Source organism: Lonchura striata, chromosome Z, assembly GCF_046129695.1.
Source record: "Lonchura striata isolate bLonStr1 chromosome Z, bLonStr1.mat, whole genome shotgun sequence".
In the NCBI taxonomy this organism is placed as follows: domain Eukaryota; kingdom Metazoa; phylum Chordata; class Aves; order Passeriformes; family Estrildidae; genus Lonchura; species Lonchura striata.
This window is the reverse complement of record NC_134642.1, coordinates 79,226,440-79,242,174: the sequence shown is the minus strand read 5'-3', so window position 1 is coordinate 79,242,174 and position 15,735 is coordinate 79,226,440. Positions and strand designations below refer to the sequence as shown.

The 15,735-nt window shown below is 41.1% G+C and overlaps 1 protein-coding gene across 1 annotated transcript in view; it reads left to right on the top strand.

Annotated features, from left to right (window-relative positions):
* Positions 1–12,555, top strand: part of PJA2 (praja ring finger ubiquitin ligase 2) — a 63,059-nt gene extending 50,504 nt beyond the window's left edge. The window contains exon 7 of the mRNA XM_077790009.1: positions 11,585–12,555. Coding sequence (XP_077646135.1) covers positions 11,585–11,587 — 3 coding nt within the window. The 3' untranslated portion in view covers positions 11,588–12,555. The remainder of the gene's footprint in view (positions 1–11,584) is intronic.
* Positions 12,556–15,735: the final 3,180 nt, after the last annotated feature.

Here is a 15,735-nt window from a genome sequence, read left to right as displayed (position 1 = left end):
GCAGAGGACTTTAGCTCTTGTCATAGTTTTTTCCTTTCAAGGAGACACCTTGACACAATATCTGACATAACATTGAGGTTTTGAGATCCTGAATATTTAGACCCAGGCTAGAGGGTGTAGAGATGGTTTGCTGGGGGTGCTGCAGGGGCAGCTCCACTGGGCCTCCAAGGAGTGCTCAGAAGTGACAGCTCTTTTCCCTCATACATCAAGCTCCTTAGCAGCCACTGGAGTTCATTTTTCCCCGCATGCAAGTCTTCAGTTGGAAGTTGCTCTATGCAATGACATGAGCTGTCACACAAACCTGGGCTCTGACTCAGATGGTGTCTGTGTCCCTGCAGTGGTGACTCAGGTACGTGTCACCTCAGCTCTTTCCTTGTCTGCCTTTTTCTTTGGTCTTGCCAATAACTTCCACCATCCCTGAGTGTCTGGCAGCTTCCATTATTCCACTGAACACCTGCAAATTCCAGAGAAACATCCTCTGTGCAGGAGGGAGTGAGACCTGCAGGTATCACAGGTCCAGCACAGCATGGCAAATACTATTTCTTACCAAGATCTTGAAAGCTACAGGCAGTAACACCCTTATTTAGCAATTGCAAACCTGGTAGAAAACTTCACATACTTTTCTTTTACCAGTGATTAGTATGCTGTGGAAAGGTTGGGGGAAGACACTTCAGAAAAACTGTCATTCCAGTTTCAAACAGAGGAAGTCTGAGTCATGGGGGAAACCATTTCTCCAAGCCTATACACTGAATTGTGACAAAATCAGAATTAAAATATCCTGCTTTTATTCTTCTCAAGTGTTGCTACTGCCTTTCATCTGTATATTTTCTACTTTCTGCACTGTTGCAGATTTTCTTGTCTTTGTGTTTCTTGGTGACGTTCTTTAAACCAGGAATGCAAAACTCCTTCCTCCATTCTCTTATTGCCTCCAGTTCTTTCAAGTCCCTTATCTTCCACCTCATATTAATTGTTTCATTCCCCTCTCTAGAGTTTAGCACTATCAAAACTACTCATTGTTGCAGAGCTCCATGTATGTTTTGCACTGAAATTGTGACTTATTAATAATTGCACATCTATTTGGATGAGAAAGCTAAAATATTTGAAAATCTGAAGTAAGGTGATTACCTTTTAAATCGATTGCCATTTCTATCCAGATTTTTGAAGACACCATGAGGTCTCACTACATCATATTTTTTTCAGGCTGCTCAGAGAACTTGTGAGTAAGGAAGCCTGTGAAAATGAAGGTGCTGGAGTCTATCAGTGCTGATCACTTTTTAAGCACCACCTCCTAAGCGCACAGGAACAAGCAATTCCAAAATATTAGAAGTCAAATAGGTAAGGCAGAAGGCTGTCTCGGCTGAGCAGGGGCCTTTTGGAGCTAAAGCAAGAACAAGGAGATGTGTGGGCAAGATCAGGAGACATGGGAGGGAAACAAAGATACTCCTGCAAGGGAGAAAATTAGTGCAGCCAAAAATACTGGAGTTAAAGCTGCCAGAACTGTGGGATACAATTAAAAGAGCTTTTTTAAATAGTTCAAGAGAAAAAGACAGTGCTGAGGTAACATTGCCCATTACAGGCTAAGGGTGGTCACCTCCCAAAGAGGGACAGAGACAAGGCAGAGATGTTTAATGCTTTCCTTGCCTCAGTTTCCAGCACTGCTGATGGGCTAAGGGTGTCCGAGTGCCCTGAGCTGGAGGACCATGGCTGTGAGAGTGACAAACTCCCAGCCTCAGGACCCTCAGCCTGTGCAGGTCCCATTGCTCCAGCTGGACCCCTGCAACTCTATGGACATCAGGCTCAGCATCACCAGCTGGACAAGGGAGGAGATTGTCCCACTCTGGGCTGGGGCAGCCTCATGTCAAGTGCTGGGGGCAGTTTTGGGTACCACCATGTGAGATACAAAGATATTAGAGAATGTCTAAAAGAGGGCCATGAAGATGGTGAAGAGCCTGAAAGGAAAGCCATACAGGGAGAGATTGAGTGCACTTGATCTGTTCAGTCTGGAGGAGACTGAGTTACATTGCAGTTACAACTTCCCTGTGAGGGGAAGAGAAGGGGCAACCCTAATTTCTTCTTTGTGGTTACAAGTGACAGGACCCAAGGAAATAGCCTGAAGTTGTGTCAGGGGAGGTTTGGGCTAACTATCAGGAAAATTGTTTTCATCCAGAGGTTGTTTGGGCACTGAAACAGGCTCCCCTGGGCAGTGGTCACAACACCAAGCCTGACAGAGTACAAGAGTGTTTGGACAGTGCTCTCAGACACATGGTGGGACTCTTGGGGCTGGTGCTATATAGTTGCATTTGATGATCCTTGTGGGTCCCTTCCAGCTCAGGATATTCCAAAAAATCTGCATGATTTTTTTTTACATTTTATTTTCCAAGCTAGAGGTGCTCTTGTTCAAATGTTTTTGGACTGCTTTGTAGCTTTTTTTTTTTTTTTTTTTTTTTTTTTTAACATGGAAAATTATTTTAAAGAAGCAAAAATCCAGTGATATCACTCAAATGTTAGTTTGGATCTCTTGACCAGGTAGTGAAATTTTATGAGGCATCATGCTGGCTTTTACACTGATAATGTAGGATACCACATCCTCTCTAAAGCTTATTGCTGACATCAGTCCTAGGTGGCACAAAATGAAATTGCAGGCTGAGAAACACGCTACCCAAAGACTTTTAAATTCAGAGCATGCAGTCATTGAAATATTGAGATGTAATGTAAAGTGTCTTGCTTTCAAAACTTGTGTGTGCCTGATCAGCTTCTGTATGCCTTGTTCCACTAATGTTCTTGTCTAAAGTCACAATGCTTTAAATGACCTTGGTGGGCACGGCAGTGAGTGCTAAAGCTATACCTCATGGTGCTTGCTAGTTCACATTTTGATCAAGTGTGGGTAAGGTGTGACCTACAGCTAACTAAACATATTGTTTCTCACAGGTCCAGTTGATTCACTGAAACTTGTCTGCATGTCTCAGGATATCAAACTTATGACTTGAAATACAAGTTATTGATTACTGCTTTGGAAAAAGTAGCCAGAAGCAATTAATGAGACATCATATAACTTCTAAACTAAATGATGGCTACACATGATAATTTTCAGCTGAGATGTTGGCAACTTATTAGAAACAGCTTTGAAATAAGATAAAGTGTGTTGCATTTGCATATCTGAATTTATTTCTAATGCTGTCCTTCAGCTTAAGAACAACATACTGGTTTCAGGAAGAAGGGATTATTTTATCAGAAATAAAATGGTAAATTTGTCTTACACTTTGTTTTTTAAGGTGGATCCTCTTGTCTAAGCCTTGTAATATCTTTGCCTTGAACAGTCTAAGAGCAGTCTGCCACAGTGACAGCATCCCTTTAGCTTTTAGGTAGTCATGCTGAAATTCATGCTGGTACTGAGCAAGGACATCTGTGAGTTTTCTCAATTCTTTGCTTTTATGTGAGGAATGGAAGCAGAAGGTGGTCCTTGCACTTGTAATAAGCACAATGGCATCCCACAATGGACGTGAATAATCCTGCTATCTTTGTCTGATCTCCTCTTCTTCACCCAAAACCAAAACCAAACACAAATCCAAAACAAAACTAAGCTTTTGCCAAAGTTGACCCGAACTTAGATATTATTGTCCTTTACTTTGTACAGCCCACAATGCTGTAAGAAGCTTTTATTTTCATGTACTGACTGACACGCTCACAGCATAGTTTAAGTCCTGGAAGATGCATAAAACAGTGCTAATGCCTCATATAGTGGAATTTTTTTCATTTTCCCCAGCATTCCAGTTAGCATCAAAATTTTATCAAAAAGTTCATTGATTGAAGTTAAACTACACCCAGGCAGCTGTGATGCTAGCTATTGCAGGCTCCCTGGGGGTGATGTTTAGCACAGAAATCCTTCTGTACAGCCTCCCTGTGCAGTGATTTCCAACAGACCCTGTGTTTGCTCTGACTAATGACACATTAGCCTTCATTTGAGGACAAGATGATAAAAGCAATTTTTAGGAGGCAAAGAAAAAAAAAACCAGCTGCTGAGTTATTTGATACAATGAATTTCTGAACTGATGTAGCAAACCCTAGGCAGAAATACTGCTTGAAATCCTAAATCAACACTTCCGGCCTGTTGTTGGATGATGCGAATACAGGAAAAAAGCTGTTTTAGTATTCCTTTACAATCTAGGATCAATGGAAAACAAAAGCAGAGGACATCCATCACAGTCAGAGAAACCAGAAAAACTTTTGGAGGAGGAGGAAAACTGTGCATTAATTTTTTCTCTGAACACCCTGTGCAGCACATTTGTCATGTATCTGGATCAAAGAATGGTATAAAGAGACAAAGCAGAAGAGCATGTTGATTCACTAACTCAAGTGTTGCCCTCAGAAAAATGGTTGCTTGCATAATCCTGTCTTAGCCATATCTCCTAAAAATGCAACTACAACTTTTAAAAGAGAGTATTGATCTCTACCATAAATAAAACATGCTGCCTTTCCTTAATATGTTTGTCCTGCTGTAACAGTAGTAGTGCTGACGAGGCTAGAGCAAGGGACAGCAAAGACCTAGGACAGCAAAACTTCATAGAAGCAGACGGTGCTACATGGCCTTGCAAGGTACATCTCTACTTCAGAGCAGTACTACAGACACTGAGAAAGTTGTGTCACTATATGATACACAGATAATACTTATTATTGAATAAAGTTAAGAGGCTCTGCTTCTAGGCCTAAAATTTACCTCTTCTAGCCCTCTAACTTCCCATGTCTCCTCTTGGTTTAGTCCTTTACTGTACCCAAAACAGGAAGTTCTTCTTACAAGTGAGACAGTGGTATATTATGCTTTTTGATCTTCCTTCTTATGTGGCACTTTAAAATCTTAATGTTCCTTAATCCTCCATAGGATTGCTCATTTTGCTGCAGAGCAAGGTTTAAGCCAGCTGTTAAGTGTAGTTGGAATTATGATTCTTACACAGGAAACAACTGGCAGAGAAATTCAGTTTTAGTAAGAATTTGTGCTGCAGCTGGGAGGACATGTGCAACTCGATTAAAAGGCAGTTGGTTTTTCCAGGGTGCTCCTGTGTATTTCTGAGGAAGAATTGTTATCTTTGTCTGCAGTTTATAGCAGAGTGAGGGATGCTCTAGATTTCAGGAAGGGATGAAGGTTATTCTTGGAACATTGTGTTGGACAACAAGGATTGCACCTCTACTTGTTAGGTTTGGTTTCAAGCAAGCAGCATTTTACTTAAGAGATAGTTCTGTGTACAGTATAGTGCAATCTGTTTTGTCCCTGGTGGAAGGTGGAAATGTGGAAATGCATGGGCAAGAAAGAGAACCTTGAGGGATAACTGGAAAATACCTATGTCAACTAGAATGGAAACAGCTTGATGCATGAAGTGTTATTGATGATTTTCAAAAGCAAGAACATGAGAACCAAAATTTTATGGGTTGCCAGAGTTGCCCTAAGGATGCTGCAGGAGTAGGGAGATGTGAAGTATCCTCTAGAAAACTTGTAGTGGGTTGTGGAAAATAGTTGGGAGTAATTCAAACATAGCAGGGGATGTTTTTCCTTGGTTCAAGTACCGAGAGAAAAAAAAAAATCAACTTCTCTGTTCCTTCTTCACATAAACCAGACCTTTAGTTGGTCAGTTAGACTGTATTTACTGTAACATTGATTTCCAGCCTTTGTTTCCTGGAATTACTGTCTCATGTTCTTACAAGGATCATCCCAAACAACAAACCAAGTTAAACAAAATTTATTTCAGCCTACTTATGCTAGGAATTACATAATTTTCAATGTATGCAGCTTTTTTTTTTTTTTTTTTTTTCCAATGTGTGGGATATTGTTTCTTCCTGTTTCAATTCCCAGTGCTAATGCCCTACTATTCTGGACAGTGTTTGAATATAGTTGGAGCCTTCTCACTGACAACATAAGCTGTGCTGGAGCAAACAAGGTGTTGAGGGTCCCAGACAGAGAACTGACATGGGAGAAATGAATGTAAAAACATTTGTGCTAAGACCACACAACTTCAGTGTCTTTTCTATAACCAGGACAACTCTAGTACTCACTTTTAAATACAACACTGCTGTTTACTAGGGGTCCAGAACATCTGACAGCCACCTTATTTCACATTTAAAAATTAACTTTAACAGTTCAAGAGTGCTTAGTTTTGGTTTGTTTTGCTCATTTTAGATTTAATCTATCTTTTTGCAGGGCTTGCTGGTCCTTCTCCTTGGTTAATAAACCTTTCTCAAAGACTTATTGGCTTGAAATGTTCTTTGCTCTCTCACTGCCTAAAAGTGTCTCACAGTCTTTCCTGGAAATCTGTTAGCTATAAAGCTGTTTAATTCCATAGTTCCTGCAGGCTTTGGGCCCCTGTGTCAAGCACTGGATGCATTTAAATTTCTTTGGGGATGTTCAGTTCAGTATTAACTAACTTTGCCTCATGCTACAGTCACTGGACTGCAAAATGACAGTGACTGCAACTGTGACTATAGTAAAGCTTTTATCCCTCATTCCCTATCTGAATTTGGCTGGTTGTTTTCTCCTCTGTTTTTTACCCAACTATTTGAATTTCCCTTTTGTTTTTTGGCCTCCATGTTTTATTTGCTCTGCCTTTGGTTTCCACATTATTTTCTCCTTGATTAGGCTTAGCCTCAATTCTCTTCTCTTCCCTGAGAAAGGAGGCAAGAGATTTGGGACTGTAGAATGGGGTTTTTAAATTGGTTTGCATCCTCTACCTGGTTTCACACATGCGGCATTCTCCTCTTCCCAGCAGTGCTGAGCAAATCTCTAACTATGGCAGCTCCTCTCCTTTTTGCCATGTGGCCATAGGGTGGCTGATATGGGAATCTCTCTTCTGCAATTCACAAATCATACAGAAACAATTCCTTCAGTGTGACCAGAAAAGGTCACACTGAAGAGCAGGAATGTGTCTTGGATTGGAGAGAGAAGTGACAGATCTCTTAGGGTAGGCTTTTATTTAGTTTCTGCTTTCTTTTCCCTCCCAACAGAAAGCAGAAATTTTGCCCTTTTTAACCCAAAGAGAAAAAAAGCAATTAAAAGGTGTGATTCTAATTATTGCCTTGGCTTAGAGTGAGTTTCTACAGGGAATGAAACTAACCTGGCAGGAATTGGGATTATATTATTTGCATAGAACAAAACCATTGCTTCTTTGAGTTTTTGAGGAGCTGACAGCATGTTTTTCTAGACTATATGTGCTTCTCCAGTTTTGCATATTGACCTTTTAGATTACTCAACAGTGACTCATGATAATTTGCACTTTGAAGGATGGCATTTTATGCAGAACACTAACTCTTTTTCCTTTTTTTTCTAAATTACTTGTCAATTATGGCCATAGACTGAGCAAAGGTTGCGTGAATACAGAAATTTAATGCCTTTCAGATAATTTCTATTTTACAAAGCAATAAACTAGAATTCCCATGTTCCTTCCTCTCTCTTTCTTACTTATATTGGCTGTTATATTGCCTCCTCAATGCTACAGCAGAAGTCCAAGTAAAACCAGAGCTCCACATTTGTTACTAGACATGTCTGTAGATGCTGCTTTACAGGCAATGTTGCAGAAGGACCTTTTGGTGTAGCTGGGAGAGGTAGTTGTGCAGCTCTCTGAAGTTCAGAGAAGGTTTCCTTTCTCTCAAGGCTTTTGTAGTGTGGCATGCAATGATAGTAAAACTTCTTGAGGCACTTGCATGTTTTATCATTTTCTTCTTTCAAAACTTAGGTGTTCTTTCAAAAACTGGACAGGAGGTGTTGAATGTATGAATGTATGATGTATGAATAGTGCAGTCATGTAGTACCCTAAAATACCATTCCATTTTGCTGTAAATTTTTGTGTCATGAGGAGGAAGAAGACTGGTTGGTAAGGGAGAAACATGGCAGAAACCCCCACTTTTACTCTCATTTTACTTCAGTCTTTTCACTGGACAATATTTGTCCCTGAAAAGCTACAGGGGTCTTGCCCTGAACTATCAAAAACTCCATTTCAAAATGTCTGAAAAGGCCCTCAGTGTGTAAGATCTGTTTCAATCTGTTGTTACATGAGGTGTCTGCAGTAACATAAAATAATACTTTTTTCAGATAAAAGACATAATGTAAAGGGAAAAAGGTTAGTTGATGAAACACAAAAGAATAAGGCAGGAGTGCTGACTCACCAGCTTGCTCTTCTGTGTCCATTTTAATCTGCAGAAGGGGGATTGGTTGGATGCTCATCTGGGCTCTCAGGAGGACACCTCAGCCTCCCTATGAAAAACAGCAGGGAAGGGCCTGCTCTCTATCCTGTCCATCACTGCAGCTCCAGACACTTGTCACAGTTTTCAGAGAGCAGATGTTCAAGATACCCCAAGCCATTTATTCCCACAGTCTGCACAATGTGTATGCTGTAGAAATGTATTACCTATGCGGGAGCTTCAGCTACTGTTAAAATGCTTTAAACTGCTCTTTAACTACTGTTCTCTGCTGTTCTTGATTGGTGGTTTAATGATGCTGGATCAAACCCCAAAGGGAAACTGGCCAGGACTGGAGGAAAGGGACTTTATGACATGAAAGACAATACCAGCACAAAAAATGAGAGGATAAATTGGGGAATAGTTAAGAAGCACCTTCTAATATGCACAGAAGCTCAAAAACAAATTTGCAAGATGAATATTAGGGTATTTAAGGCCATTTATTTTGTAAGACAGATCTTGAGTAGTTTATGACTCAAATGGATGCTTCATGTATGTGGGTGCTGAAAGTCGGGATTTTTTTCTTTTTTCTTTCAGTCCAAAGATTTTAAGACTTAGGTGTCCTTTTAAAATTTCCAAACTGTGCACAAAATATTTTGTTCAAGGGATTGTTGCAGTTAATATTGGACTTGATTATAGTGCAGGTGTATGTTTTATGATGATGTTGATGGATGTGTCCTAATTGTGCAGGACAGAAAACCATGAATATAAGGACATGACAATTTTCATAATGAATGACTAAACACTGTAAGAAGTTCTTGACTCAAAAAGAATTTTAATACTTTATTCATAGTAGCAGGAGCAATAGAGGAGGGAGGAAATAGAAAGCATACTTACTGTGGTTTGGGTGTTATTTTGTATTTTAACATAGTTTTCCAGTAGATTCTCTTTACTCTCAGAAGAGTAGATCTGATTTTTCAATGTGGTTATGAAGCGTCTGAGAGCTTTTAAATGATGCTGAAACAAGGAAGAGTTGTGAAAATTGACACTTGCTGATGGTATCCACATCCCTTTAAAAATACATTTAAAACTTCTGTGTCTTTCAGGTACTTGTCTAAGTGCACATGGATGTGGAAAGGAAGGGCGTTCCTGTTTGCAAGGAAAATGTTTTGTGGTAGTTGGTGGGTGAAAGGACTGTATCCTATAGGGAGTTACAAGGGTAGTGACAAATCAACAGCCTTGAAAGGTCCTTAATAAATGAATGCCATGTCTTGACTGGGATAAAAGAGAAACATGTAATGTTCTTTCCAGTCTTGAAACCTGAGTCTGAAGGCTACAGAAACCTTGAAATAACTTTCCATCACCAGCCAGGCCAATTCCAGTTACAGCAAGGGACAGTCAGAAAAACCTGGAGATGGAAGACCACTCAGTTACCAGCTACACTGAGTAAGAATGGTCTGCCTGAGACAAAGCAGACTTGTGGTGTAAATGAGCCTTCCATGACCCTCCTGACCTCAGCAGCTTCATCAGCACCAGCAGCAGTGAGAGACACGGACTGAGGCAGCCTGGCTGGGATCCTTGCTAAGGGCTGAGCCAGCTTGGTGACGGAAGTATGACTGGAGGCCCCACTCAAAACCTCCTTAATTCCTGGATGCTACCACATCCAGGAAGGTGATACAAAACTCCCTAAATTCAGAAGCAATCTAACCTTAACAGCATCTTTTGTGGAAGAGCTGTGTCTTTAGCTGACAGCATCAGAGGATGAATGCTGTTTTCAGAGGGGGAACTAGTCCATATTTGAACTACTCCATGTGGATTTAATGGTGTCAGAGTAGTGACAGCAGAATCACACCTTCTCTCCCCTCTGACTTTTTTGTAATGCATCTCTGAAGCAAAGCTTACGAAGAAAGAAAAATGAAACGCTTAACTTTGATCTTCATGAACAAGAAACTAGAAAAAGGCAAGATGCCTAGGACACTTACAGTAAAACTTTTTCCTGGTTATGTTTGTTTTCCTGCAAGTGCTTTGCTGTTCTTTGAAGCCACATTTTACTGCAGCTGACATTGTATTTCTGTAAAAGCCATACCCGCAGTTTTACGCATGAGTGGGGGGTGGGCGATGAAGAGTGATGGATGAAGCCATGGGACCATCTGGAGAGCAGCTGCTGCCTCCCTGCTCTGAGCCAAGGTGTCCCTGATGGCCAGAGCTGGCTGCCCACTGCACCCACCTACCCTGAGGGTTGGCCTCTCCTCCAGAGGCCCTGGGCAGGGAGCTGAAGGCTGAGACCCTTTCCCAGGTCAACCCTGCCTTGATTTTGTGTGTGCTGCTGGGGCAGTGGCATCACCCTTTGGCTGGACAGCAACACTAACAGTTCATCCCTGGCTCAAATAAGACAAAATCTACAAATTTACACAGAAGATAACATTTCTTTATTTTTCTAAACCTATATTGTTGCGCTGTCTTTTTCCCATCTGTGCTCAGTATCACTGAAGCACAGTCCTGTTATCTGAACTTGACTTAAAATGTTAGCATTTGGATAGGAGGGTATTAGAGAAGCTCTGCCTCCTCCTGCTCACCTCTAATAATAATTTGCTCTATACAATTTTTCAAAAGTATGTATGGATATGTAGCAAGATGATAGATGTGCTTTGCTTGAATAGATTTCTCTCAAACAGAAATAATCAGCTGTTCAATGGCTCAAGCACTGTAGCAGAGACTAAAAGAGGAGTTTCAGGATAAAAAAATACATAGAAAATAAAGAAATTGAGAGATTGAAATGAAATTCATTCCTTTGAGAAATAGTGCCTGTGTTTTGGAAGAGAAAAATAGACAGAAATCGTTGCACTTTGAGGTTTGACCTAACTTTTCTACTGAACTTTCATGTATTTTTTGACACGATAACAAGCAAGGAGTCAGCTGAGATAGGGAGGATTTATGGAAGCAGGTGGGACATCACTGTAATGTTGCATGGATGCTTCCACACTTGTTCTGTTGCAGGCTTTGAGCAGGGGTGATCTCTGGGGCCTGTGCTCTGTAACCCCATCCCACCTACCCTCAGGAAATTTAATTGCCTTCCTTTTTTGCTGCAGCAGTGACAGGGCTCACACCCAGCAATGAAATACCTTTGATGCATCGCCTGCTGTGTAATCAATAGCAAGGAAATTCCATGTGCTTGCAATGACAAGGGGCAAAGTAATAGTTTATGGGAAGGGAAGGAGAGATAACAGCTGTAACATCCCTGGCCTCCTCTCCCCCTGGCTGTGCTTGCCTACAGGGTGACCACAGAAGAAAAATGTCTGATTGAATAATGTTTGCACAAAAACCAGCTGTGAATTCTTTGGGCAGCGCCGTTAGGATGCAGTTTGTCAAGTGTATCTTTTGTTACTGTAACTCTAACAAGAGCTCTGCTGATGTGTTTTTCATCTAGTGAAAACTACATTGCCTTTATTCACCCTCTGTTCGAACACCAGCTGTGAAGATTGCACTGAATTGTTGAATAATCTCTGCTAATGTGTAAGTAATACTTGCTGACTTAATTGAGAGTTGGTCCTATTTCTTACTGAAAAAATATTTAATTTTAATTAAGTAAAGTAAAAAAAAAATCTGTTGGTAAAGACTACAACTCAATACAGGTTTCACTTTCATTTTGCTGCTCTATTTCATCTCATAATCATGTAAGATGGTGGCTACCTTCTTAATAAAAAAAAAAACAAAAAAAACAAGACTCAAAAACCCAACAACAACAACAACAACAACAATTAATCCTGCCAGAAGCCTCTCACAAAAAATTAACTAGTACTTGCAGCACAGAACCCCTGCAGATTGAGGAGGAAAAGATTTGGTGGTGGCTGACTGTTGAGGAAAAGCCCTAAATAGTAATACAAACATCAAGATGCCATCTTGAAGAGGTGGTATGCAGGTCCTTATTGCAATACTCATATTTTCACATTGCTGGAACATTTTCCTCTAGCTTTTACTATAAGCACTTCCTACAGAACCACCTAAATCCTCAGATAGGTTATGAGGCATCTACACTTGGAGTAGAGTACAGCTGATCTCCTGCATGTGCAGGCAGGATAATGAGGAATTTTGACTGCGTGCTTAACTATGAGCTTCTTAATGCAATTGGTGCAAAATGGGTCATCTGTCTTGGAAGGCAAGCTGCCACAGGTGGGCTTTCCACCCCTCTGCCCTGCCCTCCCTACAAGACAGACATGTGAACACTGGGTTTGAGAAGAAGCTCTTACCCCATGGCTCACAGTCCTGTGTGGCACTCAGTTTGCCCATACACTATCCTATCAGCCTTTTTCCTTTATGCTGTATTTGTGCCCAAGCTGCCTGGTTATAGCCTGCTTCATCTACTTATAAAAATAAAATTGTGTTTTAGAACTATCCAAACCTTAGAAAGTTTTTGGCTCTTTTTTCTCCTCAGAATTTGCATAGGTGGGCAAATAAACAGCCAGAGGATGTAAAGAATTCTTGTTAAAGAAAACCAAAAGCCCTAAATATCTTAAATGTCTGGAAATTTAACATCTTTTTAAGCTCTGTATTTTTGGCTTGACTAATAACATTTACATAATCAGAGAAGAATCTGGTGACGACATTACATTGCTCATTACATCAACTGGTGTCAGAGAGAATGATGAAAGAGCAGCCTTTTAAGATTTTACTGAGAAGGTAAGACTTATGTTCCTTTTCAGGTCCTGCATATTACTTCTTACTAGCTTTCACTGGTTTCCCCTCTAAATAAGAATTAAAGACTAGTGCTATCTATCCAGAAATCTTGCTGAAGGCAGGAGTAAGAACCATACAGGAAAACATATTGTTCAGAAGGACTAGTTTGTCCCTGTATTGACTATCTGTACTTTCTTCTGAGGACGTGATCTCCTCTCTTCAGCTTGTGACGTCCCAGATTTTCTGGAGAGCCATTCCCTTTGGCAGTCCTGCCACAGCCAAGTCTCTGTGACATGACCTGATCCAAATGGCACACAACGTGTCAGCCTCCTGTCATTTTTCCACTTGGCATGCTGCAGTGTGCTGTTTATTCTCGAAAACAACAGCGAAAGAAAAAGACTCAGAAATGTGTTTTCTGACACACAAATTGGCCTCCCTTTGGAAAGCAACCTTGCTGTCAAAAGGCAGGGTGCAGGTAAGTGTTTGCTGCATGAGGAATGTCAGTGCCACTGAAGTACTATAATGCCCTCCTCAGTCCTAGATTATGGAGCATTTCTCCAGAAATGAGACAGAAACACAGAAAGAGCAGGCTCATTCCTAGTGTGGCTGTGGTAGTATTTTTGAGGCAAAGCAAGCTTCCCACATGAAGAAATATCTTCAAGGTTTAGCAACAGATTGGTTCTGGTCTACAGCTGCCTTTAAAAATGTGTTTTAAGACTAATTACTTAGTAGTCACATAATGAATTTATTTATAAATTTGGAAAGAAAGTACTTAATGACGTTTTTGTGAATTCTTGATGATTAAAAAAATCAGTAGTTTATCTGAGAACAGAGGAAAAGCACAGTTGAATACTTAAGAAGCAGAATGCAGAAACAGAGGGACTACCTGGCTGCTCTCAGTACAACAAGGCAAACAAGATCCAAGAATTGCCTTGGATGTGCAGAACCTCTGAGAGGAGCAGCTGCCAAATCCCCAGTTTGGATCCCTGCTCCTTGTCTTCACACCTAGAACAGGAAGAGGAAGAAGAAGAGGAAGAGGAGGAATGCTCAGAGCTAAAAATCAGGCCTTTTTATCCATGCCTGGCCTGGCCATCTGGGATGGCTGCCAGCTGGAGGGCAGTGTTGCAGCAAAAGTTATTGCCAGTTTAGGAACTGCCACTAGAGCAGCTGCTATGCTTGCTTGGGACTGCAGCTGTTGGTATGTCAGTAGCATAAAGCTCTGTTTTCCAGCAGAGTTTTGCCAGCTTTTGGTAACAGCCAGGAGCCTTAATCACACTCCTGGATGCTCGAAGGTTGCTCAAATGTTGGGAGACCACACAGTGGTGTCTTACACCATACAGGGCTTCCATCTTTGGCCTCAGTGTTGGAAACAGAACTTAGGTGCTAAAGTCTCTGCATGGTTTTCTTTGATTCATATAAAGGTGTGATGCTTCAAGTCTTGACTGAGTTTATTGTATTCCATGTAGTGAAAAGAAGAAAGTTGCTATATAAGCAGTGATGCAATGGGACCATTGGATGCTGCATTTAATTTTTGCATCTCTGTAGCATCAGAAACTTTAAATGTCCAAAAAAGTAGTTGAGTGTTAAAAGCTGTGCAGAGAATGACTGGTATTTTGCTCAAGTCATTAGAAAGTGCAGGGATGGAGCAGGCCCAGAGGAATGTCACGGGGCCTGGTGTTGTGTGCTGAATTCCTGCAGCACACATGGAACACCAAGCCTAGCACTACTTCTATGTGCTCCCACACATGTACTTTTTCACCTGTCTTATGTTGTTGCTGAATGTAGTCTGCACAGCTTCCATCGCTGTTGCCACGACTCTCTTAAAACACCAACTAGATCAGAAAAAAAACCCCACAGACATCTTGGAGCCAGGTCTTAGCAGTGACAACAGCTCCCTTTGTGCTGTCTTACAAGTACATCTGCTAATAAGAAATTAAAATGTAAATGCCAGTGAAATCTCATGGGGCACACCTAGGAATCTCAGGAGAGGCTTGGTGTTGAAAGGACAACATTTCCTAGGGGCTGGAGTAGGGCAGCTGAAGTCAGACTTATTCAGAGACTGTCTTGTCAGGAATAAAATGTAGATCTGCGTATGAATGTGCCCCTGTAAAGATGGTGGGTGCTCTCTTTCTTACTTTCCACATTCTGTTGCTCTCCTTCCTGCTTGCTTTCTGTGCCTTGGGAGGAGCAGCAGGCCTGTCATGCCTGCCCATTTGAAGCATTGCAGTAGCCTATCTGACCTCAAAAGATGTGTCACAGTGCAGCTTTTGCTGGAGGCTATACAATGGATGGGTTATTCTCAATGGGAATATGAGAGTCACAAATCATCTCCACACAGAGACCCGAGAAATCACATTACAGACTTAAAGGCCAGTGGAAAGTCAACAAAATGCCCTTGGGCCTGAGCAAACTTTTGTCCTGGATCACAGAAATCGCAAATGTTGAGAGAAATAGATGTTGCATTGGAAATAGTTTTTCTGCTTCTGCAATGAAATATTTCTGTTCAATATAAAAATAAATATTTTCCATTTAGCTGAGATTATCAATTTGTTGGGCCATCAAAAGATAATGTCCAAGACTGAAGCCTCAGGCTCCAATGTCTTCAATGAAGGATCCACAGGGTCTGGGCAGACTGACATTCATGAGCTGCTGACTGGGTGCCTGACCATGGCCCATGTCTGTGAGCCTCCTCCCAACACAGGGCATGGCTACCACACAAAAAAGTTGGATACACTAAGCAACAGCCAGGTATTAGTTTATCTTTCTACAAGTGAAACAAACAAGACTTAGTCATATCAGTTTCTAAGAGGAAAGCCAATCTTCTTAATGCAGAGTATATGCAATTCATTATTCATTTCAGTGAAATGCAGAGTGCACCTTGCTGTGCAGGCCAGCTGCTCATTT